The sequence below is a fragment of the Mustelus asterias genome, chromosome 8 (assembly GCF_964213995.1).
Source record: "Mustelus asterias chromosome 8, sMusAst1.hap1.1, whole genome shotgun sequence".
NCBI classification, from domain to species: Eukaryota; Metazoa; Chordata; class Chondrichthyes; order Carcharhiniformes; family Triakidae; genus Mustelus; species Mustelus asterias.
In genome coordinates, this window is record NC_135808.1 from 56,607,473 (window position 1) to 56,631,144 (window position 23,672).

At 40.9% G+C, this 23,672-nt stretch overlaps 1 protein-coding gene across 5 annotated transcripts in view; it reads left to right on the top strand.

Annotated features, from left to right (window-relative positions):
* The first annotated feature begins 3,565 nt into the window (after window positions 1–3,565).
* Window positions 3,566–23,672, top strand: part of rasal2 (RAS protein activator like 2) — a 365,152-nt gene continuing 345,045 nt past the window's right edge. For 2 of the 5 annotated variants that reach the window (XM_078218017.1, XM_078218020.1), the window contains exon 1: window positions 3,566–3,991. In XM_078218017.1, the coding sequence (XP_078074143.1) occupies window positions 3,859–3,991 (133 nt within the window). In that variant the 5' untranslated portion in view covers window positions 3,566–3,858. Of the gene's footprint in view, window positions 3,992–6,439; window positions 6,458–23,672 lie in introns of those variants that run through there. The other 3 variants (XM_078218016.1, XM_078218018.1, XM_078218021.1) reach the window with 2 other exon arrangements.

Sequence of the window (23,672 nt, forward strand, 5' to 3'; positions counted from 1 at the left end):
GAAAAAACTAAACCCCTAAATTTATCAATTTTTCAAATAAGATTTTGTTGCTCGCTCAAATCCAGCAAAAGAGGATGCCATATTTTTGTCTATTTGCTAAGGAAGCCCATAGAGGGATAGAGGTTGCTTTGTCATTGAGTGCCACCTGTAGGAAGTGAAGCAGCCAAAATATGCACAGCAAGCCTCCGTGGAGAGAAATGTGATCGCGAACAAATAATGCATTAACTGAAGGAAAAATATTGAAAATTCCCCCCTTTTCAGAATAGTACCATGGGTAATTTATATCCATCAAAGAGGGTAGACAGGGCCTTGGTTTAATATTTCATGTGAAAATTAGTTCTTCTAACAGTGTATTACTCCCCCTGCCCTGGAGTGTCAGCCCCAGATAATGTGCTGTAATCTCTGCAATGGGACTTAAATCCACAATTCTCTGACTCAGAAGCTGAGACATAGCTACCACAACAATCTTTATACCCTGTTCCTTCCCCTGCTCGTGTTCATTCTTTCACTCATAGGAACAGATCTAGCAATGCTGCCAAAGGCTCATCTGATGAGCAGCGCTCAGTTGCTGCAGCTGTTCTAACTCCCATGGAGGAATTATTTCGCACACTCAGATTACAAACACTCAGGATGCCTTCGATAGGGGAAAATGCCTCCCAACTGAAGAGAAGGAAGTGATATCTTAGTCCTCCACGGTTCCTGCTAGCAGGGCAGCACAGTGGTTAGCACTGCTGCCTCACAGTACCTAGTACCCGGGTTCAATCCCTGGCTTGGGTCACTGTCTGTGCGGAGTCTGCACGGTCTCCTCGTGTCTGTGTGTGTTTCTTCTGGGTGCTCCAGCTTCCTCCCACAGTTCGAAATATGTGCTGGTTAGGTGCATTGGCCATGCTAAATTCTCCCTCAGTATACCCGAACAGGTGCCAGAGTATGGTGACTCGGGGATTTTCACAGTAACTTCATTGCAGTGTTCATGTAAGCCTACTTGTGACACTAATAAATAAATGTTAAAAGTCCTTCAGAACTTGACTCTATTTCAAAGAAGATGAGGGGAATACTCCTTGGTATTCTGTCAAATACTTATAAAGAACAAATTATCTTTTCAAAATCTCATTGCATTGTGTGAGATCTTACTACACTCAAATTAACCTTTCCTTCCTGGCCGTGATGGATCGAAAACATAGACACAAAAAGAATTAAACAGAATTTTTTGTTGGAGAATGTAATAGTGGGGGTTTCCATGATGGTTAAGCCATTGAATACCAAGGGGATTTTGTTGGATTCTCTTTTGTTGGAGATAGTCATTGTGTGGCACTTATGTGGTACAGCATGAATGTGACCTGTTGCTGTTCAGTCTGAGTGTCGTCCCAGTCCTGTTGCATTTGAACACAGACTGCTTCATTATCTGAGGAGCTGCAATTGGACTGAACACTGTCATTCATTAACGCCCCACTTCAGACCTCATGATGGACAGAATGTCTTCGATGAAGCAGTTAAAGATGGTTGAGCTCAGGACATTCCCCTGAGGAATCCATTGCCCTGAGTTTGAGGTGATTGGCTACCAACAATCACAACCATTTTCCTTTGTGATTATTTTGACTCCGATTTTGGAGAATTTTCCCTGATTCCTGCTAACTTCAATTTTGCTCAGGCTCCTTGATGCCACATTTGGTCAAATATTGCTTTGATGTCAAATGGAGTTTAACCCTGATAAATGTGAGGTGATTCATTTTGGTAGGACTAATTTAAATGTGGATTACAGGGTCAAAGGTAGGGTTCTGAAGACTGTGGAGGAACAGAGAGATCTTGGGGTCCATATCCACAGATCTCTAAAGGTTGCCACTCAAGTGGATAGAGCTGTGAAGAAGGCCTATAGTGTGTTAGCTTTTATTAACAGGGGGTTGGAGTTTAAGAGCCGTGGGGTTATGCTGCAACTGTACAGGACCTTGGTGAGACCACATTTGGAATATTGTGTGCAGTTCTGGTCACCTCACTATAAGAAGGATGTGGAAGCGCTGGAAAGAGTGCAGAGGAGATTTACCAAGATGCTGCCTGGTTTGGAGGGTAGGCCTTATGAGGAAAGGTTGAGGGAGCTAGGGCTGTTCTCTCTGGAGCAGAGGAGGCTGAGGGGAGACTTAATAGAGGTTTATAAAATGATGAAGGGAATAGATAGAGTGAACGTTCAAAGACTATTTCCTCGGGTGGATGGAGCTATTACAAGGGGGCATAACTATAGGGTTCGTGGTGGGAGATATAGGAAGGATGTCAGAGGTAGGTTCTTTACGCAGAGAGTGGTTGGGGTGTGGAATGGACTGCCTGCAGTGATAGTGGAGTCAGACACTTTAGGAACATTTAAGCGGTTATTGGATAGGCACATGGAGCACACCAGGATGATAGGGAGTGGGATAGCTTGATCTTGGTTTCAGATAAAGCTCGGCACAACATCGTGGGCCGAAGGGCCTGTTCTGTGCTGTACTGTTCTATGTTCTCTATGTTCTAGATGTCAAGTGGAGTAATTCTCACCTCATTACTGGAATTCAGTTCTTTTGTCCATGTGTGGACCCAGGCCATAATGGGAGCAGGAGCTGAATGGTCCTGACAAAATCCAAACCGAGCATTGGTGAGCAACTTTTTGGTGAGGAAGTGCAACTCAACGACACTTTTGGGAACACCTTCCAAGTTATTGCTCATGATTACAAGTGGACTGATGGGCCATAATTGGTCAGATTGAATTTGTCCTGCTTTTTGTGGACAGGACATACCTGGACAATTTTTCCTACTATCATACAAATGCAAGTCTTGTAGCTTTACTAGAACAGTTTGGCTCGGGCATGGCTTGCTTTGGACCACAAGTCTTCAGTACTGAGATTGGGATCTTGCAGGCTCTTGCTGTTTCCAATGTACTCTGTCATTCCTTGATATCACCCGGTGTGAATCGAATTTCTTGGAGACTGGCTATATTGAGGAGGCAAAAATCGGACCATCTGCTTGGCACTTCTGGCTGAAGATGGTTGTAAGTGATTCAGCCTTGTACTTCACACTGACATGCTGGGCTCTCCATCATTGAGGATGGGAACCTTCTCTCACAGACTGTTGCTTTATATTCTGCCACCATCAAAGTGGCCAACCATCTGGATTTTATGATTCAAATTCTGTGAATATTTCTGAGCCAGAGTTGGCAACTTTTGGCCCAGTGGTTCTGAGTGTGATGAGGGGGTCATTGGGATTGACGACTCTGGGTATGATTCAGAGGGACTGTGCTTGGGGCTGTTGACCCCCAACTATGGGAGGCATCGGAGTAGTGAACTTGATTGAAGGGGATTATGGTCAATGACTTTGGGTGTGGAGTGGGGGAGGCTTTGTTTGAGAATGATGATTCTGGGTATGATTGAGGGGGCTGTGGATGGGACTGATAACTCTGTGTGTTATTAAGGGGGGTTGTGCCTGAGATTGCCGATTCTGGGTAAGACCGAAGGCTGATGACTCTGGGCAACATTAGGGGAGGGGGCTGATTGGGGTTGATGACTGCGTGTGATGGAAGGGGCTGTGCTTGGGGGTCAATGACTCTGGGTGTGATTGAGGAGGCTGTCGTTAGGTGCGATAGCTCGGGGTGTGATTGCGGGGCCTGTTGCTATGGCTGGCGGTGTGCTGGCGCCGGGGCCGGTTCGCTGGGCCATCCCGGGCCGATCCCATTGATTTTCGCCCCCTTCCCCGGTGTGGTTTCCTTCCCGCCTGCGATTGAAGTGGTGGCGGGGAGGCAGTGGTGGTCGGTGGTGGTGGTGGTCCGGAGGGAGGGAGGGAGGGAGGGGGGGTTGTTGCTGAATTCGAGACCGGCGTGAGAGTGTGTTGCTGCCGGCCGGGATGGAAACGCCGGAAGCGGCCGAGCGGCTGGAGCTGCTCCCGGGCTCCGGGATGGAGGAGCCCGCGCTCGACCCGGTGGAACGGATTTTACTGGAGTCGGTGTGTCAGCAACAGGGATGGATCCGGGTGTACGGTAAGCTGGGGGGCGGTGGGGGGAGGGGGGCGGTGTAGAATAAGGTTTCAGGGATGAAGGGAAATTATCTGGATTGATGGACTGGACAGGGATCTGTGCTGGAGGGGACAGGGTGTGAGTTGAGACTTGGAGGGGACACCATCTGGCTTGTGGTTTGGTTAAAGGGGGGTAAGGTTTGGGTTGAGGGATAGAGGGGAACAGGATCTGGGTTGAGGGATAGAGGGGAACAGGATCTGGGTTGAGGGGTGGAAGGGACTGAATCTGAGTTGAGAGGGGGAAAGAGTCTGGGTTAAGGGTTTTGGGTGGAGAGGGGCAAGGTTTGGGTTGAGGGATAGAGGGGAACAGGATCTGTGTTGAGGTTTGGATGGAGGGGGGCAAGGTTTGGGTTGAGTGTTGGATAGAGACAAGAGTCTGGGGTGGAGGGTGTCAGGGTTTGGGTGATGTCTTCTGTGGATGGATAGAGGCCATGAGACCCATAACCGGGGAGAGTGATGGTGGCAGCCGGATTGGCACTTTTAACAGAAAAGCCAGATTTGGTGAAATCTGCAGCGAGAAAAGAAAGTTTGAAGGAGAAGTTTGGGGAAAAATGCGAAGCATGAAAGGGAGATGGAAAAAACAAGATCAGGCAGTTGACTGAAGTAATAAATTTATTTTAACCCTTGCGATAATCGGGCTCACAGTAATAAATTTCTTTTAACCCTTGCGATAATCGGGCTACAAACATTTCCATCTTGGGGAAAGTTATCTTTCTCACTCTTTCTCACCCTGGCAAATTGGCGCTTCGGAAACTTATTCGCAACAATAACATATGTGTAGTTAGTTTCATGTTTTTTTTAAAGCTTTCAACTTTCCGTGTTGTACGACCGGTACTATTTTAGTGGTGCAATCCATTGACAACCGACTGTTTGTTTACTTGTTTGTGGATAAAACAGATGTTTTAAAATATTTAATTTTTATTGACAAATTATTTTTTTTGCTTGCTGTTCGCAACCACTTGTCAACGAAAGTGCTTGAGTGAAGTTTTAACAGTTAGGTTTTGCTGTTGAATGTCAGGAACGTGGCCCGTTGTGACTGCTTGAAATGTATGAATGGATATAAGAGCAGTTTCGCCTTTCACTGCTGCAGACTCTCCTTCCCCTGCCATTGTGGCATTGAACCCTGTCCCTGTTCCTGAGATTTTTTATTCATGAAAATCCGAAGTATTCCCATTTTGCATAATTCGCAGACGCTACGATTACAGTTTTTAAAAAATCATTGCAGCAATTATTGTAAGGTGACTGTCAAATTGTAAGAAACAGAAAAACCATAATTTCATTTTCCTCACGCATTCGTTTTATGTGACAATATCCGACTTGCCAATTTACTAATTATAGCTTGTATTTATTTCACTTAATGGAGTTTATTAATAAACTGTGGTATAATCTGCTGTTAGATTTTGATTAAATAATCATTTTTAAAAATGAGCAATTGTCAAACATGTAATGTATAATACTAATGGGAAATGCACATTAGATCAGTGCACATCTGGAAAAAGATAGCAGGTTGGTGCCCTGATAGTTCCCACTTAGATTGTTCAACTGGTATTCACTGATTCCACTCCAGATTTCCAGCATTTATTTACTTACTTCTTCTTTGTGAATTTTAACCAATGTAAATCAAAAGTTGTGAATGAAAAGTAACTGTTGAGTTAACATTAGAGAGCCCCTCTTTGTCTCTGTCATTTGCTGAGTGTACTATGTGAATGTACAAGTGAAGTTTGAGTGCTCTGATTGGGTCAGAATTTAACTCCGAACTCAGTCACTTTTTGGTGTTGGACTCGGGTTCAAGTTCAGATAAGGCAATTGTGCAGATGGGAGAGAGAAATGAGACAAATCAAAGGGCTCACAAAACCAGATGGGATTCTTTCTACTGGGTTGATGGAACTTGAACATATTGTAATGTAAGAAACTTTGGGATATGCAGAAGAAACACAAATGCTCTGAATCATTTTGTGGTTTTGAACTTAAAATGAGGAGTTCCCTAATGGTTCAGTAAATGCATCATGTGTGTTTAAAAAGCCCTCAAGGTTAATAGTATTCCATATTCAATCTATGACAAGTTCAATCTGTTGCTATCAGCCACTGCAGAAATGGGAGTAATAATTTGTCTTCATGTCATCAGACGAGGGTGGAGAAAATTGCCTGATTACTATGGAAGATCTGCTGAAAAACATGCGTGGGTGGATCTGCATTGGTGACTTTGTCAAGCTTGGCTTTTGTGGCCTTTATGGTCGGATAATTTGCTGACACACCATGTTCTGGCACAACACATGAAGAAAGAGCATTCGGGAACAAATATTGTGGAGTTTACCAGGGCCGTGGTAGCTTTACTGACCTACTGAGATCCGCTCCTTTCGGAACGGGGTTGGGGATTTAAGTGCCCTGATTAAATGCATTATGGATAACAGACAGTCACTTTGGATGCAATGTGAGTTCATCTTTTGGCATAGCTTTAATATCAAGCTGACTCAATGCCAACTCACTTTGGTGAATTTTTTTCAGCGGATGTGTCGCTTTTAATTGGCTAGCCTCTGAACTGAAGACTAAAGCTGTCTTTTCTGATTGCTTTGTTATTGAAATGTTTTTGCCTTGCCTGTCCTGTCCAATAAGATTTGAACCACTTGGAAAAAAGAGCCAACAACAGACAGGGTTTGAAATAACCAAACACCCATCTGCCTGTCTGAGATGAGCACAAACAAATGCTTTTTGGGACTCTGCAGGTTCATTATTAACTCTGCTGTGGACAAGAAGGGCAGTGCAAAGCATTCTTATTATTTTGTCAAAATGCTTTCTTCGCTTGAGTTAGCCTGAATAGATCCTTCAGTAAATAATTTAACTTGTTTGTGATTTACTTTGGCTGGAGCAGCATGTCCTATTTGAATTTTATCTGGGAAGCCAGATTGCCTTCTGTTTTCACATGGCATAATCACTAGTTCAGGCTCTTGCTAACGTGGTCCAAATCAGTTTCTGGCAGATGTCCCTTCCTTGGTGGTCTTCTGCTAGGTTTGGGAAACAGTCTGCAGTGGAACTGTTAGCTGTGGTTCGCACTGTACCATTCATGTATGATAACTGAAACTGAGATCACTGTGAACTTAATCAAATCATTTCTAAATCAGCAAAAATGAAGCATTGGGATCATTTGAAGATTCAGTTGCAATATACATGCCAGCTCAATGAAATGGTGCCGAAGTGTGAACAGCACCTTATTCCCAGAGAAAATATTTGGGGCTTGGAAATTTTTGGAGAGGATGCTCCTCTTGTACTTGTCTTAATAATCAGCGCAGTCAGTGAGACCTAATTTTTTTCTTCAGCAAGGGATATCATCTTGGAGTGTGAACAGCTGCCAATTCATTGTGTTTGAACAAGAGCAAAATAGTATTGATGGTGGAAATCTGAAATAAAAACAGATTATGTTGGAAATATCAAGGAGGAACAGAGTTAATATATTGGATTGATGACCTTTCATCGGACCTTTATGTTTCTACTGGGTGATCTTTAACAATTCCATTTGTGCACTTTTTGATTCTCTAGGTTGTTTTGTGTTAAAAGCTGAAGGTGCACATCTGGTCATTTCTAAATTTTACCACTTGCGTTTCATTATTTCAGGATAACCTTTTAGAAGAGCTGGAAGTTTGACCCTGAGCTGATAAAGCAAATGAGCTGTTTGGTTTTCCTGTTCATTTGGTTCCATGCTCGTGCTTTATGATCTGCTTCAATCTTGGTCAACTATTTTGGTTTGTTTATTCTTTCATCTATGTCACCCAGTTAGGTTGGGCATGAGTACTGTTTACAGATGACAGCGTTTTTGCTGCTCTTTTACCAGTTGGCAACTCCAAGGTTCTACATTATACATCGTTGTTATAATATGTGCCTTGCGCATTGTTATTTGTTGCTCACGCCACTTTGGACAATTATTTGCAGTTTTAAAGAACATGAATTACATAGGAAATGCACCATGAGGAGTCACAAATGATTCAAACTCTTGAGTTAAGTGACAGGAGAGTGTGATTCATTTTATTGCACAAGTCATTTATTCTGCTGGCGTCCCTTAAGCTAACTAAAATTTAATGAAAGGTCCAAATATGAGATACACATTCTGGTGGTTTGACTGAACTGCTCTTTGTTTTTCAATAATTCGGGTAACTGGGCACATCATGCTACGTTAGGATTGTCATTTGCTGCAACCCAGAGAGTAAACTACTCAGCTTTTCTTGAGGATGGTTCGTGACACGAGGGAGCAGAAGCTAGTTGCTTGCCCTCCCTTTCTCCAACAAGGAATGGGATACAATCAGGGAAGGTCAACCAGCATTGGCCTAGTTGAAGTCCTTAAGCTGAAGAGTGTTATGGACTAAAGCTTGGGCAATTCTCAATGTGATAAAGAAACAATCTGAAGTTTGAAAAATTGAAATTATGACAGGAAAACCACCATGTGAAAAGAAGAAAAGTCCTGTTCAGTCATGACAGTATGGCACATGGCTTGCTCTCCAAATGCCAATTCTTCGCAAGATCTGTCACAAGCACAAGTACCAGGTGTCTGGAATACATGAAATAGCTGCTGAATGTGTATGTATGTATTGTGGTCACTGAATCACTGCTTCCAGTTTGTAAGTGACTGTATCAGGAAATGGTTTGGTGAGTTATGCATTCTCAGCTGTGTGACTCTCAGCTGAGGCACCTACTTCAATACTGCTTTTGTTTGGTGAGTTCATTCATTGACTTGGTGTGGCTGCAATTTGCATTTATTTTGAAATTAGATAAAGCAGAATGGCATTGCACAACGAAAGAAACTAGACCCTTTAAGGACTTGAGAATGCAAACAGTAATCTGATGAACTAATTCATCTCTGTATGGAAAAACTATGAGAACCATTAGTAATTCATGTACTTGTGTCCATTTCATTCTCTTACAAAGGGCTACAATAATTGTGATTAATACTTTAAAAAAAGTTTCAGAAGGCTCATCTGAAATCCTTTCTGAGGGAGAAATTAGCAAAAATGACTGGAAGAGGAACAGAAGTTTTACTGATACTTTTGTTAATGTTTTTATAATGCTGGACATTTGAACATACAGTGGAATTAAGAGATATAATTTGACCACAACATTCTGTCTGCTTCTTTGCTTTTTTTTGCTATAAGTAGACCATTATAGGGGGCAGCATGGTGGCACAGTGGTTAGCACTGCTGCCTCACAGCGCCAGAGACCGAGGTTCGATTCCCGGCTTGAGTGTCTGTCTGCGTGGAGTTTGCACGTTCTCCCCGTGTCTGCATTGGCTTCCTCCGGGTGCTGCGGTTTCCCCTCTCAGTTCAAAAGATGTGCTGGTTAGGTGCATTGGCCATACTAAATTCTCCCTCAATTTACCCGAACAGGTGCCGGAGTGTGGCAACTAGGGGATATTCACTGTAACTTCATTACAGTGTTAATGTCGGCCTACTTATGAGATTAATAAATAAACTTAAACTTTTAAACTAGACATAGGTGATGACCATTTAATCATTCCATATTTTCAGAAGTAGAAAATTACTCAAATTAATTCAATGTCTTTTTGCTTGTTTTCTCCCCTTTCCATCTCTCGCATTTGTGTTAGATTATACAAATAACATCTGCCCTCCAGTATCACTTCCAAGGAGGCATTTTAGTTGTGAACCAATGCAGTATCTATGCCATGAGAGGCATCACAAATTAACCAGATTTTCTTCTGCCCTCTTTGTCAGGGTTTAGAATGGGTTCCTTGGCCATGTTATATATCCCTCTCCCATCGTAGGGATAGACAGAAGTTGGAGCATTCTCACTGTGTCAAAGAATGTGAACAGCTGTGCCACTGGTGTTCATAACAAACACTACAAATTTAGCCAAGTTAATGCAAACTATGCAGAAACAAATTGGTATATTTAGTCATATCTTGCTTTCTTGTGATTGACAACATATTGAGACATTTGAAAAATGATTTTGCATGGAAAGAAGAAAATTATATCAGCACATCTGAGAAGACGATAACTGTTGGACTGTCACTGAAGAACACTTTGTTCAGTTTCATTGCCATCACGTTATAGTGAGTCTGATCTTGGTCATGTAAACTTTTCCCGTGTTGCTTCCTACCTCGTACATTTTCAGAATGGTGCAACTTGGTGCCAAGTGTTGGGCCCATGGAGCCAGCAGGAGCTGTATGGATGTTCCATGACATACGTAATTGCATTTGAAGTCTTTCTGGAGCAGTGCAACTGATGTGCCTCATGGCAGATGATTCTTCCTGTCGTCACACAGGCCATGTCACCTAAATTAAGAATCAAGAAGTGTTGCTGACATTTGGAGAATTTGTTGACAAGGCAGCTGTTAAGTTCGGTGGTTCTTGTGGGCGCATGTCAGGATTGTAGGAGTGGTTTGTGGCTATTTAAAAGTAATTTTGATAATTTATACCTGTTCAATGTTGACAAATTATTAGATTTGTAGAAGATGTGGGATATTTTGAAAAGTGGTTATGATTGGCTTGATTCATGTGTTGGGACACTTTTGCATTGTTGTTTAACCATCTTCAACTTTGTCAAAATGCTGCTGTGAAAACTGGCATTGAAAATACTCAGAAGCATTCATGTATTGAATCACTGTTACTAGGAAACCACAGGGCACAAATATTTACTCTTTGCTTTGGATATGGAGGGTGAATGATGTATATGATGCATTTTAATACCCACAGCTGAGGTTTGGGTGAACTTTGGGCGACCAGTGAAGGATAACATTTTTTTCCCTCTGCATCATTTTTCCTATCATTAGATAAAGTAGACAGTCTTCGGAAAAGCACTTGTGACTGGTCTGGCACCCTGCCTTTCCCATCATGCTGTTAATGATCATAACTGTCTTGCTTTGCATAGATTCTGAGTGAAAACCAGCCCCTTATCTCTTGTTACTTAAAGAGTCACCAGACAATACTTAGACGCCATACACCAGACAGTATCCATATTTAGAAATATCCAAGGACAACATAGAAGCCAAAGAAAAAAGGGACAAGCTGTAAATATCTGTTAAGTTCTTAAGCTGTGGCACTTAATTGCTCAAAACAGTTGTCCTTGGGCAGTAGGATATTTGAGTTTCTACCTTCTAGTAAAGTCTCATTTGTGGTCCTTTAGTGAAACATCACTCGTCTATATTTCCACTCATTTGGCAAATATTTTCATGCTCTTAATTCATTGATTTGGGGGGAAAAAATGAAGAAATTCCATGAAAATGGTAGCTTTCAGCTTTTCATATTCATGTTTCTCTTCTGGCATGGCTGAGCATTTCGCTGGGAAGAATAAACTTGGAGATAATTGCTAGTTTTTGCACAACATCTGATTGGATTGCTTTTTTTGGGCGATTTTAATATTTTTAGGAAGTAAAAACTTTCATGATTGGAAAACAAATCTTTAATCCTGCCTCCCTTTAGTTTTCAGCCAAATAGTTATGACCTCATTAATTTGCTCGATTTTAAGTGCACCTCCTATTCTGTTGGTGTGTAGAAGATGATCCTCAAATTTCATGTTTACAACAGCACTTAATTGCTGCTCCTCACCACACCAAAAACTTCACGGACAGTTTGGAAATAATTGATTTGCTTTAAAAATCATCTATAATTAAACACACAAGCTAAGCATGTGTTCTTACATTTAACAAGAAATTGGAAACTTGTAAGTTAGGTCTTGTTTTGTAAGGTAGGTGTGGGAAAAAGAAATGATTGATAACTGAAGGAGATTAAGAACATAGGAACAGAAGTAGGCCATTTAGCCCATCTAGCCTCTTCTGTCATTCTTGGAGGTTATGGATGATCTGTGACATCATTTCATGTACCCACCTTGTCCCATTCTTCAGTGCCTCTCGTTATCAGAAATCTATCAATCTTTTATTTAAAATGATTGAACTTCATCACATCTCTCAAACATTCCAAAATGCTTCACAAACATTGCATGACTTTTCAGTACATCCACTTTTTGTAATGTAATAGCCCACAATGAGGGGAGTGAAACATTTATTCGGATTGGTGGAGACAGACTTAATCAATTCCTGATGTGGAGATGCAGTTGTAGGACTGGGGTGGACAAGATGAGAAGTCACATGACACCAGGTTATAGTCCAACAGGTTTATTTGAAGTCAACAACTAAGATCACATGCCACTATTCAAAGAGACACGGAGAGCTCTCCTTATACACCAGCTTTCGGACTGCTGCTTCTTCGTCAGGTGAAGTGGAGAGAAGCACGCAGGCACAGAATACTCCACCCATATATTCTGTGCCTGCGCACCTCTCTCCACTTCACCTGACGAAGAAGCAGCAGTCCGAAAGCTGGTGTATAAGGAGAGCTCTCTGTGTCTCTTTGAATAGTGGCATGTGATCTTAGTTGTTGACTTGACCCATTCAATGTCTTTTCCAAAAATTAGAATTAGAATTTCTGCGCCAGTTTTCTGTCTGATACTAAGTTCTGGTTGTTGTGAGGTGGTGGTGTATGCATATCTTGTTTGTTTTCAAAAGACCTCCATTTCCTCGAATTAACTTCATTTTGGTGACTTGTCATTTAAGGTGATGCAAGTACAATGGGCAGGTAGATGACAACAGCCTGACCAATTTGAGATTGCTTGAGGTAATGGTGTTCCCTGTCATCACCTCATAGAGAGATGTCAGTGTGTTTTGGTGTGACTGAGGCTTTGGACAAAGCAGACTTGAGATCCATTTTCTTTATATGGTGATGGTTTGTGCTCCATCCTGTGTCATAGATTAATATTTAAACTTCTGTAGTAGTATCTGTTACTACACGTCACCAGCGGAATTCAAACCAAATCATTTTCACCCACAAATAACAGAATGTAACAAAATGTGCCAGTTACCAGACCAAATATTAGGCAAGAATCCATCTTTAAACAAATATGGGCAGGCATGCAATGAAAAGTGTTGGACTTGAAGCTGATACTCGTCCCCATTAGCACAGAAGACCAGGTCAAAACTTATATGATTAATATCAGAGTTTCCTAGCTCCATTCCTCCAATCTGAAAAGTCACTGGTTGGCCGTCCCAGGACTTCAGTTCTGATTTTAATACTGCAGCTCTGCCTTGTTTCCTTCAGAATGCTGACAACATTGAGCGATTGTGGAATTTCTATTGCAGCAATTACTAGGCCTGCAATATTACAGAACATGCAAATGTAAAAAAAAATCTTCATCCAGGGAAAGAAGGTTCTGAGTTTCTCCCTTCAGATTGAGGAGCTGATGAGCCTTTATTCTGAGCAAACAGCTGTTGACTCTGCTCAGTTTCAAGAAGTTGTGCTTAGGTACTATTTCTTCTGTTGATGGTGGTAATTGGAGATGAATAGATAATGCGTCACATCAGTACATGTTCCAAGGGAAAATCATTCAGAACTGAATCCACAATGAGCCTCTCAAATCAAAGTAACTGATTTGTCATTTCCCTTAGCCTGACCACACAATAAAAATGTGTCAATATGTGATCAATGTTTGAGCAAAGCTATATTTCTCTAATTGAAAAATACTTACTGAACTTGAATAGTAAGTGAAATAAATGTGTAATGTCATTGACAGTTCACAGATTAATCAAAGATAATTTCACTTCTCCCAGTACATGTGACTGGAGTTGCTTTTGGCCAGTGAATTCTGGCTGGTGAATAGATGGGGAAATGAAGGCGGATCTGTCAAGTAGCCAGTTAATTTATTTATGCAGATATTGGTAAAATAATCCATTTGTTTGCAGAAAAGAAAAGCTGTCTTTTCTGAAGTCATTAAGGGCTGTCAGATCTTTCAGTGAAGGCCAACTAACTAGTACTGCAGGCTCTCGATGAGCTGTGAATGATAAGAAAATCTCAATGTGATAGATTAATGCAAATCTGAGGAACTGGAAAATACTTAACCCACTTTATCAATCAGCACCATTCACCATAATCACTCCAAATCAGCAAGGCTACAGAATCGGCAATTTCAAGGGCCTATTCAAGTGTTAAAGAGCACAGAATGGAATAGTGAATTAGAATATTGGGGAATATTGAATAATACCTACAACTACCTCAACTAGGCTGCATTGCACTTGAAGCTATTTGTGGATTTCATTCCATTCTCCCAGTTCCTCTGCCTCTGTGACACCGCTTTTGAGATGTTTTCTTATTTCTTCCATTGAGGACTCTTCCGCCCCCTACACACACTCTGGTTGATGGGGCCCTCAGCCTTGTCAACACATTTTCCGCACTTCTTCTGTTTTCATTTCTTCCCCTCCCTCCCAAGAGCATGATTCCCCTTCTCCTCATTTTCGAACCCATCAGCCTCTATTCAACAAATTGTTTTCTGTCATTTCCGTTATCTCCAGCATGTTGCCACCACAAGTCCTTCCCTTCCCCTTCAGTATTCAGAAGGGACTGTTGCCTTTATGAAACCCTGTTCTGCTCCCCAAATATCTCCAAAACCCTGTTCCGCTCCCCAAATATCTCCAAAACCCTGTTCCTTTCCCTTACCATGCAAGCGCTGAAGATGTAGCATCTCTCCTTTTAGCTCTTTACTCCTCGCACCCAGGCCTCAAATTCTCCTTCCAGGTGAAGCAATGATTTACAAGTGCTTCCTTCAATTCTGTTCACTGTATTTGCAAATCACAATGCGGTCTCCTCCACATTGTGAAGACCAAATGAGATTGCGTGACTGCTTTGTGGAACAGCTCCATTGAGTCTGCAATCATGACCAGAAGCTTCTGGGGCCTGTCATTTTAATTTTCCACTTTGCTCTCACGTTGACATTTCTGCCCTTGGACCGCTGCATTGTTACAGCATAGGTCAATGGCAGCTTGAGGAACATTACCTCATCTTTCAGTTAGACATTTTACAGCCTCCTGGACTCAACATTGAGTTCAACAATTTCAGACCCTAATCTCGGCCCCATTTTATTTCTTTTTCTTTTCATGTTTGGGTTTTTTTCTTTCATTTTGCTTTCAATCAGCAGCGCACCTAGTGTTTCGCTGTTTTATTTCTTGCCTCATCACCATTCCCTTTGGCACTGGGAAGCAAACTCTTCTGTCTTTTCATCTCTCTTTCCTTTCACCCTCTCTCCTCATCCCAACTACCCCTTGCTGAAAACGCATTACATTTTTGACTTTTCCCAGGTCTGGTGAAAGGTCACAGACCTGAAATGTTAACTCTGTTTCTCTTTTCACAGATGCTGTGCAACCTGCTGGGTATTTCCAGCATTTTTTGTTTTTATTTTAGTGGATCAGAAAACTATTTGTATTCTGAGAGAATTTAAATCTTCATCCATCCACATGAGTTGGATTTCAATCTATCTCCCCCTGTGAAATGAACTGTTTAAACCATGTTGTCAGCAGTCATAAATTTGTAATTTCTCACAAGCAAGATTGACGGAGAAAGTGACAGTGGTGCAGTGTAATGGCCTGATCTTCTGATTGGTGCAGCTTTCTTAATTTTCTTTGAATCTCTATTTTTGTAGGATTTTGATAATCAAGCATAACTCCATGTGGTTGTGTGGAATGTAGAGAGGTGGGTGTGAAAGTGATTTCTGTCTTTTGAAAGAAACTGTTCATTATGTCTGCCATTATTTTCTTCCTCGCTGTTGCTTTTTTTCAAGGAATAAAACAAGGGTTAATTGAAATCAAGCTTTCCTACTCCATTTTCTGTCTTCTTCTGAAGCTGATGACTTATTCTGGACATTGCAAGGTGTGAGCAGGCATCCACTCAGTAGCATGTTTCTTGATTTATAGCTTAGATAGGGTTGACAGGCTGTTCTGTTAAAGGTGTGCCACATTAAAGTGGCCTGGTTCTCAGTTGCATTTTACACAATGCAGCTGACATTAGTGTTTAGGAATTCAAAATTGTAAGTGTATTCTCTTCTCTCCCTGTCTTGCTCTTCTGAGGTCCAGTTGTTGCATCTTTGAAAGTGCCCTGCCCCACATCAAATAAATTTTGCACAAACCTTGGATTGAACTGGAAAGCTTTCTGATATGTGTGACTCAACAACACATGGGGTAGTTTTCTACGAAATCATGCCATTTGGATATTTTTAAAATATCCTGAGTGATAAAAGGCACAATCATTTCCTCAGTTCATTCCCTACACTTAGCTCAGCAGGGGCTTCTGAGTTCATTGTTTGATTGACGTTTTTAAGAGTCTGTGAAAGAATTAGCCGTCTTTGATGTGGGGCCTGAACAGAAGATTGTTAATCTTACAAAAACAATGTGAGGACATTTAAAAGCTTTGAAGGTATTTGAGGAGTGGGAGTTTGCTTTCACTATCAAATGTGCAGGAATGAGAAGTGTATTAGATTGCCAGACATTTATTTTCCTTTCACCTCCATGTGGCTCCTGAGGTCCTTTTGACTGAGGTGCGTTTGGTAAGTTGGAGGTTTCCTGACTCGAGCCACCTGCCTCAGCAGCTAACGTTCAAATGCCACCTAATTGCTTGGAATTTGGGAAATTTTAATCAGTATTTTGGAAATTGATTCCCAAGTTCCACTCATTAATTTATGGTGAATGAATAAATCACATATTTTTATCTCAAAGGATTATTGGATTTTCTGGAATTTGTACTGATGTTTTGAGGGCTGCTGTTTTTGTTGTGTTCCATGTGAACTATAAATCAGTACCCTTGCTCTTCCGAATTGATCCTGTTCAGCTCCACTGCTACTTGCTGTTAAATGCAAGGCTTAGATGATGAATTCTTTAGGACTGAAAGTTTTCCCTTTCTGATTGGAGGGAGATGAATGATGGAGGGTAGAATAACTCAGGAAGCCGACTGGAAAGGAACAATGTTTTATTCTTAAATCAAAAATTAAACCACAACCCTGTGGTGCATATACGTGAGACCCGTCTAGGACGATAGTTCACTAGACCCGCACAGGGGTCTGCCATATCAAGGGCTCGGGTGACGTGTTCCACCTGGGTAAGCAATTGCCGATTACCACGGGAACTTGTATTCTACGAGTCCATGGAGATCATTTAAGGATTCACCATACAAGTCCTGAGGGTTATCACAGAAGGTGAAATATCTGTGTGTAATTTTTTTGTCTCAAAATGTTTCTTAGCTGACACCCATATAACAGTTAAACTGTGAAGCATGTCTCCTCGTTGGAACAAGGTAATTCTGGATAATTAGACTCATCACCGTGCATACAGGATATAGTTCTGATCCTGCAGGAGTGTCCAAACTTTTGACTTGGTGGGCTATTGAATGCGTACAGTAAATCTTGCAACCCACTGATGAAATTTAAATCAAATTAAATTTATGTTAATCTGCAGATATTTTCAACAGCAGTTAGAAACACCAGCTAGTTCAGAAGCAACATGACACAAGCCAGTGCCTGACAGCTGAGCAAAATTCGAATTGGGAATGTAAAAATTCAACTAGAAATAGAATTAAAATGCTTGAACTACATTGGTTAAATTGTCAGGGCTCAAGAGCCAGAAATATTCCACAGGCCAGAGTTTAGTTACAGTTGTGAATGGCCACCCTATCACAATGTAGATGTTCTCTGTCCTGAGCTACATGATACATGATGCTGTTTTCATGTCTTTGGGTATATGTTTTGAAATATAATGAACATTCTTAAAACATGAAATGTTTATTTAAATTGAAATAAATCAAAACATTCTGAATAGAAATATCAGAAGCAGCATTTTGAAACTGTGGTACATTAACCACGAAATGGTGAGCTCAGCAATTAAGTTTCTGATGACTTCACATGCTTCCACTCATTTTTATTCTCTTTTGAGGACATTTTTGGCAGTTCTCACAGAAACTGATGTGATAGCGTACCTTTTAAGAGTTTTTTTAATTCATGCTCATAGCCTGAGGTGATGTCATTGTTGGGAGGAGGAGAAAAAAACTGTGGGCAGGTCAGGTGGCAAGGATTGATTTTCAGTTTCAGTTTGGAGCTGCAGGTTTGAGTCTTTGGTTTTGTTTTAGAAGGGACAGCAAGCTAAAAAGAAGTGCTTTCTGTCTCTCCCTGTTGTTTTGAAAAATCTGTTGGTTAGCTGAAAACAAGATCTTGTCTTCCTGAAGGGTGAAAGCTTGCTCTTGTTGGGGGCTAGACCAGAGCATCTCTGGTGATTTAGGAAGCTGTCTTGTCTTCAAACTGTTTGGAATGAATCCAGAGAACTCCAGACTTCAACCAAATGGCTCAAATTTCCATTATCATGTGAGCAGTAGTCTGTTCTGTGTTAAACCTCTGAAAAGATTTTTTCTAGTCTATAGGTTGTGGTTTAATTAGAACACATTAGAGATATTCATTAAGGGTTATACATTATAGTGATTGTTTTGTTTCTTGTTTGTAATTGATAAAAGTTCTTGCTAATTTTCTTACCATACATGTTGACTGTATTCTAAAATGAACTTTGTTTGATAAAAGCTCCCGAGTGGGTAATTTGAATCATACCTGAAGTGAACCATCTCATACTTATCCTGGCCAAATTAAAAAGGCAAAACTTATGAATCAGGCAGACTTCATAAAACACTTCAGAGTTTCTAACCTGAACCATAACACTGGTTTTGGACCAACATTGAGCAACAGACATACAATTCTTTATCTGTCCGTTATTTTTGGTTATATACTGGTGTTTGGAGAAAAGAATATGTTTAAATATTTCAAAAAATTGCTTTGAGGTGTGGAAATGTTGCTCGACCCTCTTCCCGGGGTGGAAGTCCTATCTCTGTTACATGAGAATGCGCTTGAAGGTAGTCCAGCTAACTGTGGTGATGGTGGTTCGACGAAATGGTGATATCTGTTGAATTGTCCCACACACTATTTTGAGTATTGAATGATGTTTTGGAAAGGTAAGAAGAACATGACATTTTGAATGCAGCTCCTCTCCCATTAAAATATACTATTTTTGCCTTGCCAGGGGTCATAGACTCTATTTCGCATTGTAGTTGAAGAATATTGTCTTAGTTAAGGTACTGTGAGGGTGGTAGGCTATGGAGCTGGTAACTGTAAACCTCCTCTCCAGCTTACATTGGAACAGGAGTGAGCCAATTACCCTCGACAAACATATTCTGTCATTCAGTTGAATTATTGTTGATCAGTATTTTGACTTTGTTTACCCACCTTGGTGTCATATTGATTCATATTTTTATCTAACAAACATCTATCGATTTTAGTTGTGAAATTTTCACTTAACCCCCAGACCCAAAATCTTTTTTGGAGGGTGGTGAGGGGAAAGAGTTCCTATTTTTCAATGCACTTTGTGTGTAGAAGGGCTTCCTGACTTCACCCCTGAATGGCCTAACTCTAATTCTAAGGTTCTAGCCCCAGCTTAAGTTACTGTATTCAAGAAGGCAAGATGGTTAATGCAAAAATGTACATATTGATAACGAACTAACTGGTGCAGGGAAGAGAAGTCCAGAGCAACATGGCCTGTGCTTACGAGTGCAACTCTGGTTATTAACACTGGAAGAAGTTACTCCATTAATATTGACATCTGAGCAGCTGGTGCTGTTCTGTGATGGCTACTCAGGAGGAAGGCTGTTGTTTTACACATTTAATTGTAAAGTGTGCTCAATAATGTGCTGACAATCCTTTAGGCTATTTTATTGTTTCAATTTTTGTGCAACCTTTCCAGAATTTCCTGAATTTGTGCTTTCACCTCAAACGTTGTGATTTCAGCTAATTGTATGTGTTCACCCTGAGCAAGTGTTCTCTGTCACGCGATTGACTACCTTCAGTGGGGCAGGACGGACATCCTTCCTGAGCTGTCTGCCGAAGTATTTCTGGCTGTTTGTAAGGAGTACTCCAGCCCTGTGCCTTGTGCTGTTTGTGTAAATGTTTAATCTTTAACAACTCAAACTGAATGGATGAGGAAATGAGCTCTGATAAACTGCTGATAGTACCTAATGCTGGAATACTGGCTTCTATCCAACAAGAATTTAAACATGTACAGCCAACTAAAGTGGTTTCTAATCATGTGGGCAAAAAGCACTCCTGTTTTCACCTGCAAATTATTTCTTGAAGTGTCAAATTGTGAAATATTTAATCCTTTTTTGCGGGAATGTCCTGTGGATACGGAATGTACAGAGAACTGGCTGGGTGGGAACTTCCCAAAATAATTTTTTCTTACGATGTTTAACTGCAAAGAAAGGTTTGAATGTCATTGGTCCGAAACTGGATTCAGCTGATGTTCCAAAGGAGAAAAGCCATCTTTTCAGGTGAGCTACTTCTCTCCACAGGAGGCGACAGAAAAATAATTTTTGTTCTTGCTAAACTGTGTTACATTGAAGTGAAAACTTATGAAAATTCAGCTTGTTCTGGGAGGTGGAAATATTGATCTTGGATTTTGAGGTGCTTTGGACATAGGAAATCTTGTATTTGGGTTTGAGGAAAAATTATTCGTTTGCAACTTGCCTAAAGTGATTTGGGATTTGATATGGAGTCTATTCAGGCTCCGTGGCAGTAGATGCTGTCATATGCAGATTGGTTGCCTAATTTAAAAAAAAATGGAAGTTGACTCCCATGGCCAGGTGTCCCCTCGTGTTTTGGCAGGACTTGGGAGGACGAGAAAGAAATGGTCTGCTTGGGACCTGGTCTGCTTGGGACCAGGTCTCATTGCTTACCAATCAACCATCATTTGAGAATTAAATAAAACAGCAGCCCTTGCCACATTTGAAACTCAGGATCCATTCAGACAACTCAGATCTGAGACAATCGACGTTGTATGCAAGCTTACCTGTAGTTACAAATGATTTTTATTCCCCTTTGTTTTGACATGTCCACTGCTGCAGGTTGTTTTGGAATTTCTATTGTACTCTCTTTTTGTTAAACCTTAACAAGTTTTTTTTTCACGTAGCTATTAACTGAAGGTAATCTTTGTTCATGACAGCTGGGAGGAGATGCAGAAAGTTTACAATCCTCTCCCTGTTTAACCTCCACACAACTGCACTTCTAACATGGGGTGACTGAACTGTTACCAGGTGCAGAAATTCTGGCCAATTTTCCTTCTGTTATGCAGGAGCACTGAGGCCAATTTAGGAGCTCTTACAGCCAATGTGCTGAGATCAGCCAACTTGGTACCATGTGAATCAAATCTGGAACCTTCATGGGTTTTATGACCAGCTGCAAAGTTCACTGAGCTATCCCTTTGCTCTACATTGAAGAAAGAATAGGTATTGGATTTTCAATTTTGTGCCATTAAATCACAAGTCATTGCATTTTTCAGAAATCATAAAGCAAGAGTGCTTCCTGTCTGAGTGAAGCCTGCAGCAGTGCATCAGAGCAAATTTCCCTCTTTGATCATAAAGGCATGCACCAATGACATTTCCATACGTGATCTTAATTACATCGCCACACATAAAATACTTGCTGTGTATCACGTGGTGCAGATAAGTGGATCATTCGTCACTGAGCACAGTCGATTAGATTAGGGTTCATTGTTTCACTCTTTTCCTGTGTATGTGGCCATTTGGAGACTTGACTGAGCTTTACAATCCTTTTCAAACTGAAACAAAAATGACTGAGTGTGCTATGGTTAATCATTCTTGCTACCAAATAAACCTGTTGGACTTTAACCTGGTGTTGTCAGACTTCTTACTGTGTTTACACCAGTCCAACGCCGGCATCTCCACACCATAATCATTCCCTTGACAGCCATTTTGTTCTGCAGCGTACTGCTGGTAGAGAAGTGGTTGCATCTCCTCTGCCAATTTTCTGCAATTGATAACTCCAATTTCCTGATCTTTTCAGTTAACATCTGCTGACGTTTGCATCAAATGCTATCGAGTTGTTGAAGCAATTATCAGAGTTTCTGTAGCTCTTTAATGGTCTTGGCTGTATTAGGGAGTTAATTTAGGTGGAAAAATTTTGCATTCCTAACTGATCATTCTTTCCCTTTTCTTGCTGATTTCTTCCACTTGCAGGCTCCTCCCCGAAGGTTTTAAATTGTCCAGTACCTCGTCCAAATGAGTATTTGTAACGTATGGGTCTTCATGGTGTAACAGCATTTGAGTGGAACCTGATATTGTCCTTTCTCAATGTTCACAATTATTTGCTTCCAATAACTGCTGCGTGATAACATTCAGGAGTGGAATGTCCGATACTGTCTCTGTTCTTTTTAAGAAGAGCTACTGAAACAAACTTCAATACTGCTGTACCCGAGATCCATTAAGCTGCTGATTATACCTTTGTCCTTTGTACTCACTGCTGAGTCACATGAAGTCAAAGACTATCCTGATGGTCAGCAATTTTATCCAGCAAGTAATCAAGCCATGGAGACTAAGGCTGTCTTGGTTTCATACCTGTACTGTGAATGTGCCTGGAATTCTGTATGTACAGTTGTCATGCTAGGACAGGGTTCAGTTTATTTGTGAAGCTTTCCATGGGTGAATATTATACTGAAATTCAGTCAAGGATCATATATAAAGAATTTTGTTTCATTATTTCATGAGATAAGTGTATCAAGGTCAGTATCTGCTGCCTATCCTTAATTGCCCCCTTGAACTGAATGGTTTGCTTGGCAATTTCAGAGGGCAGTTAAGAGTCAACCACTTTGTTACGATGCGGAGGTTGACCCCCCCCCCCTTTTGAGAAGTAGCCAAATCCCCCAAAGAGGAATAGCTTGCCTCATAATCTGTGTGGGAAGTCGTGAACTGTTCTTTAGTAACGTTTAGTGGTTAACTAGCAGAAATCCTGACGCTCACTTTAAATGAACACTGAACAATTTATTTATTTAACTAACAGGGAACTTTAACTAAACAAGTAACATACCAAACAAAATAAGATTCTAATGGAATGCTGTTCAAATAAATACAATGTTCATTCATGAACCCCAAAAAAATTCAGTCATTCTCAAAAAATTACAACCAGGTTTTGTGGCTTTCGGAAACTTTTGGAGTTCTTCTGTTGATTCCTCTGTCTGTAAGTTCTTCCTGATTAGGCACCTTTCACTAGTGAGATGGTGCGTTCTCTTAAGGCATATCTGAAACTGGCAGAGTTGATAGCTGTTCTCTCCCTCTCGAGGTTTGAGAAGTGGCAGTTGGTAATTCCTGTTTTTTCCCCTTGCACTCTCTTTTATACCTGTGATGACGTACCAATTTTCCTACAATCGGATTGGTCTGATTTTTTTCAACACTATCAAATTCAAATGTTCTAGGTTCCTGGTAGCTGAGTGCCTGCTTTAAATTGATTGGGCTAAATTCAAAAAGACAGGTTGTCCTGTCAAGACTACAGCTTGACTTGTTGATACGATGTTTCAGCTTGGACTCTGTACTGTGCATTTCAAACCTCCAAGCACTGAAACAAAAGACCAGCTTTTAAAGGAACCACGCAATGTTTTTTTTTGCCTTTAGCATTTTTACAATTTTTAAATATCTTTATCAATATCAAATTCCAATTTCACAAACTCAACTTTGCAACAACATTGCAGTGGATCTGGAGTTGCACTTGGCCAGACCAGGAAATGATGGCAGATTTTCCTTCCCTAAATGACATTCGTGAACCAGATGGGTTTCAGATGATAAACTGAGTGAGTGAAACCTGAAAAAGATTTTGAAAATGAAGACTGCAATCTTCCCAATGTTTAATTTTAAAGTTTCGGAATTAGGACTGGATCATGATAGTGATGTACGAGCGGAAAGAATCTAGGATAAGAGGTTTTACTAGGCCACAAAAATATAATTGCATTCTAATTATGGAATG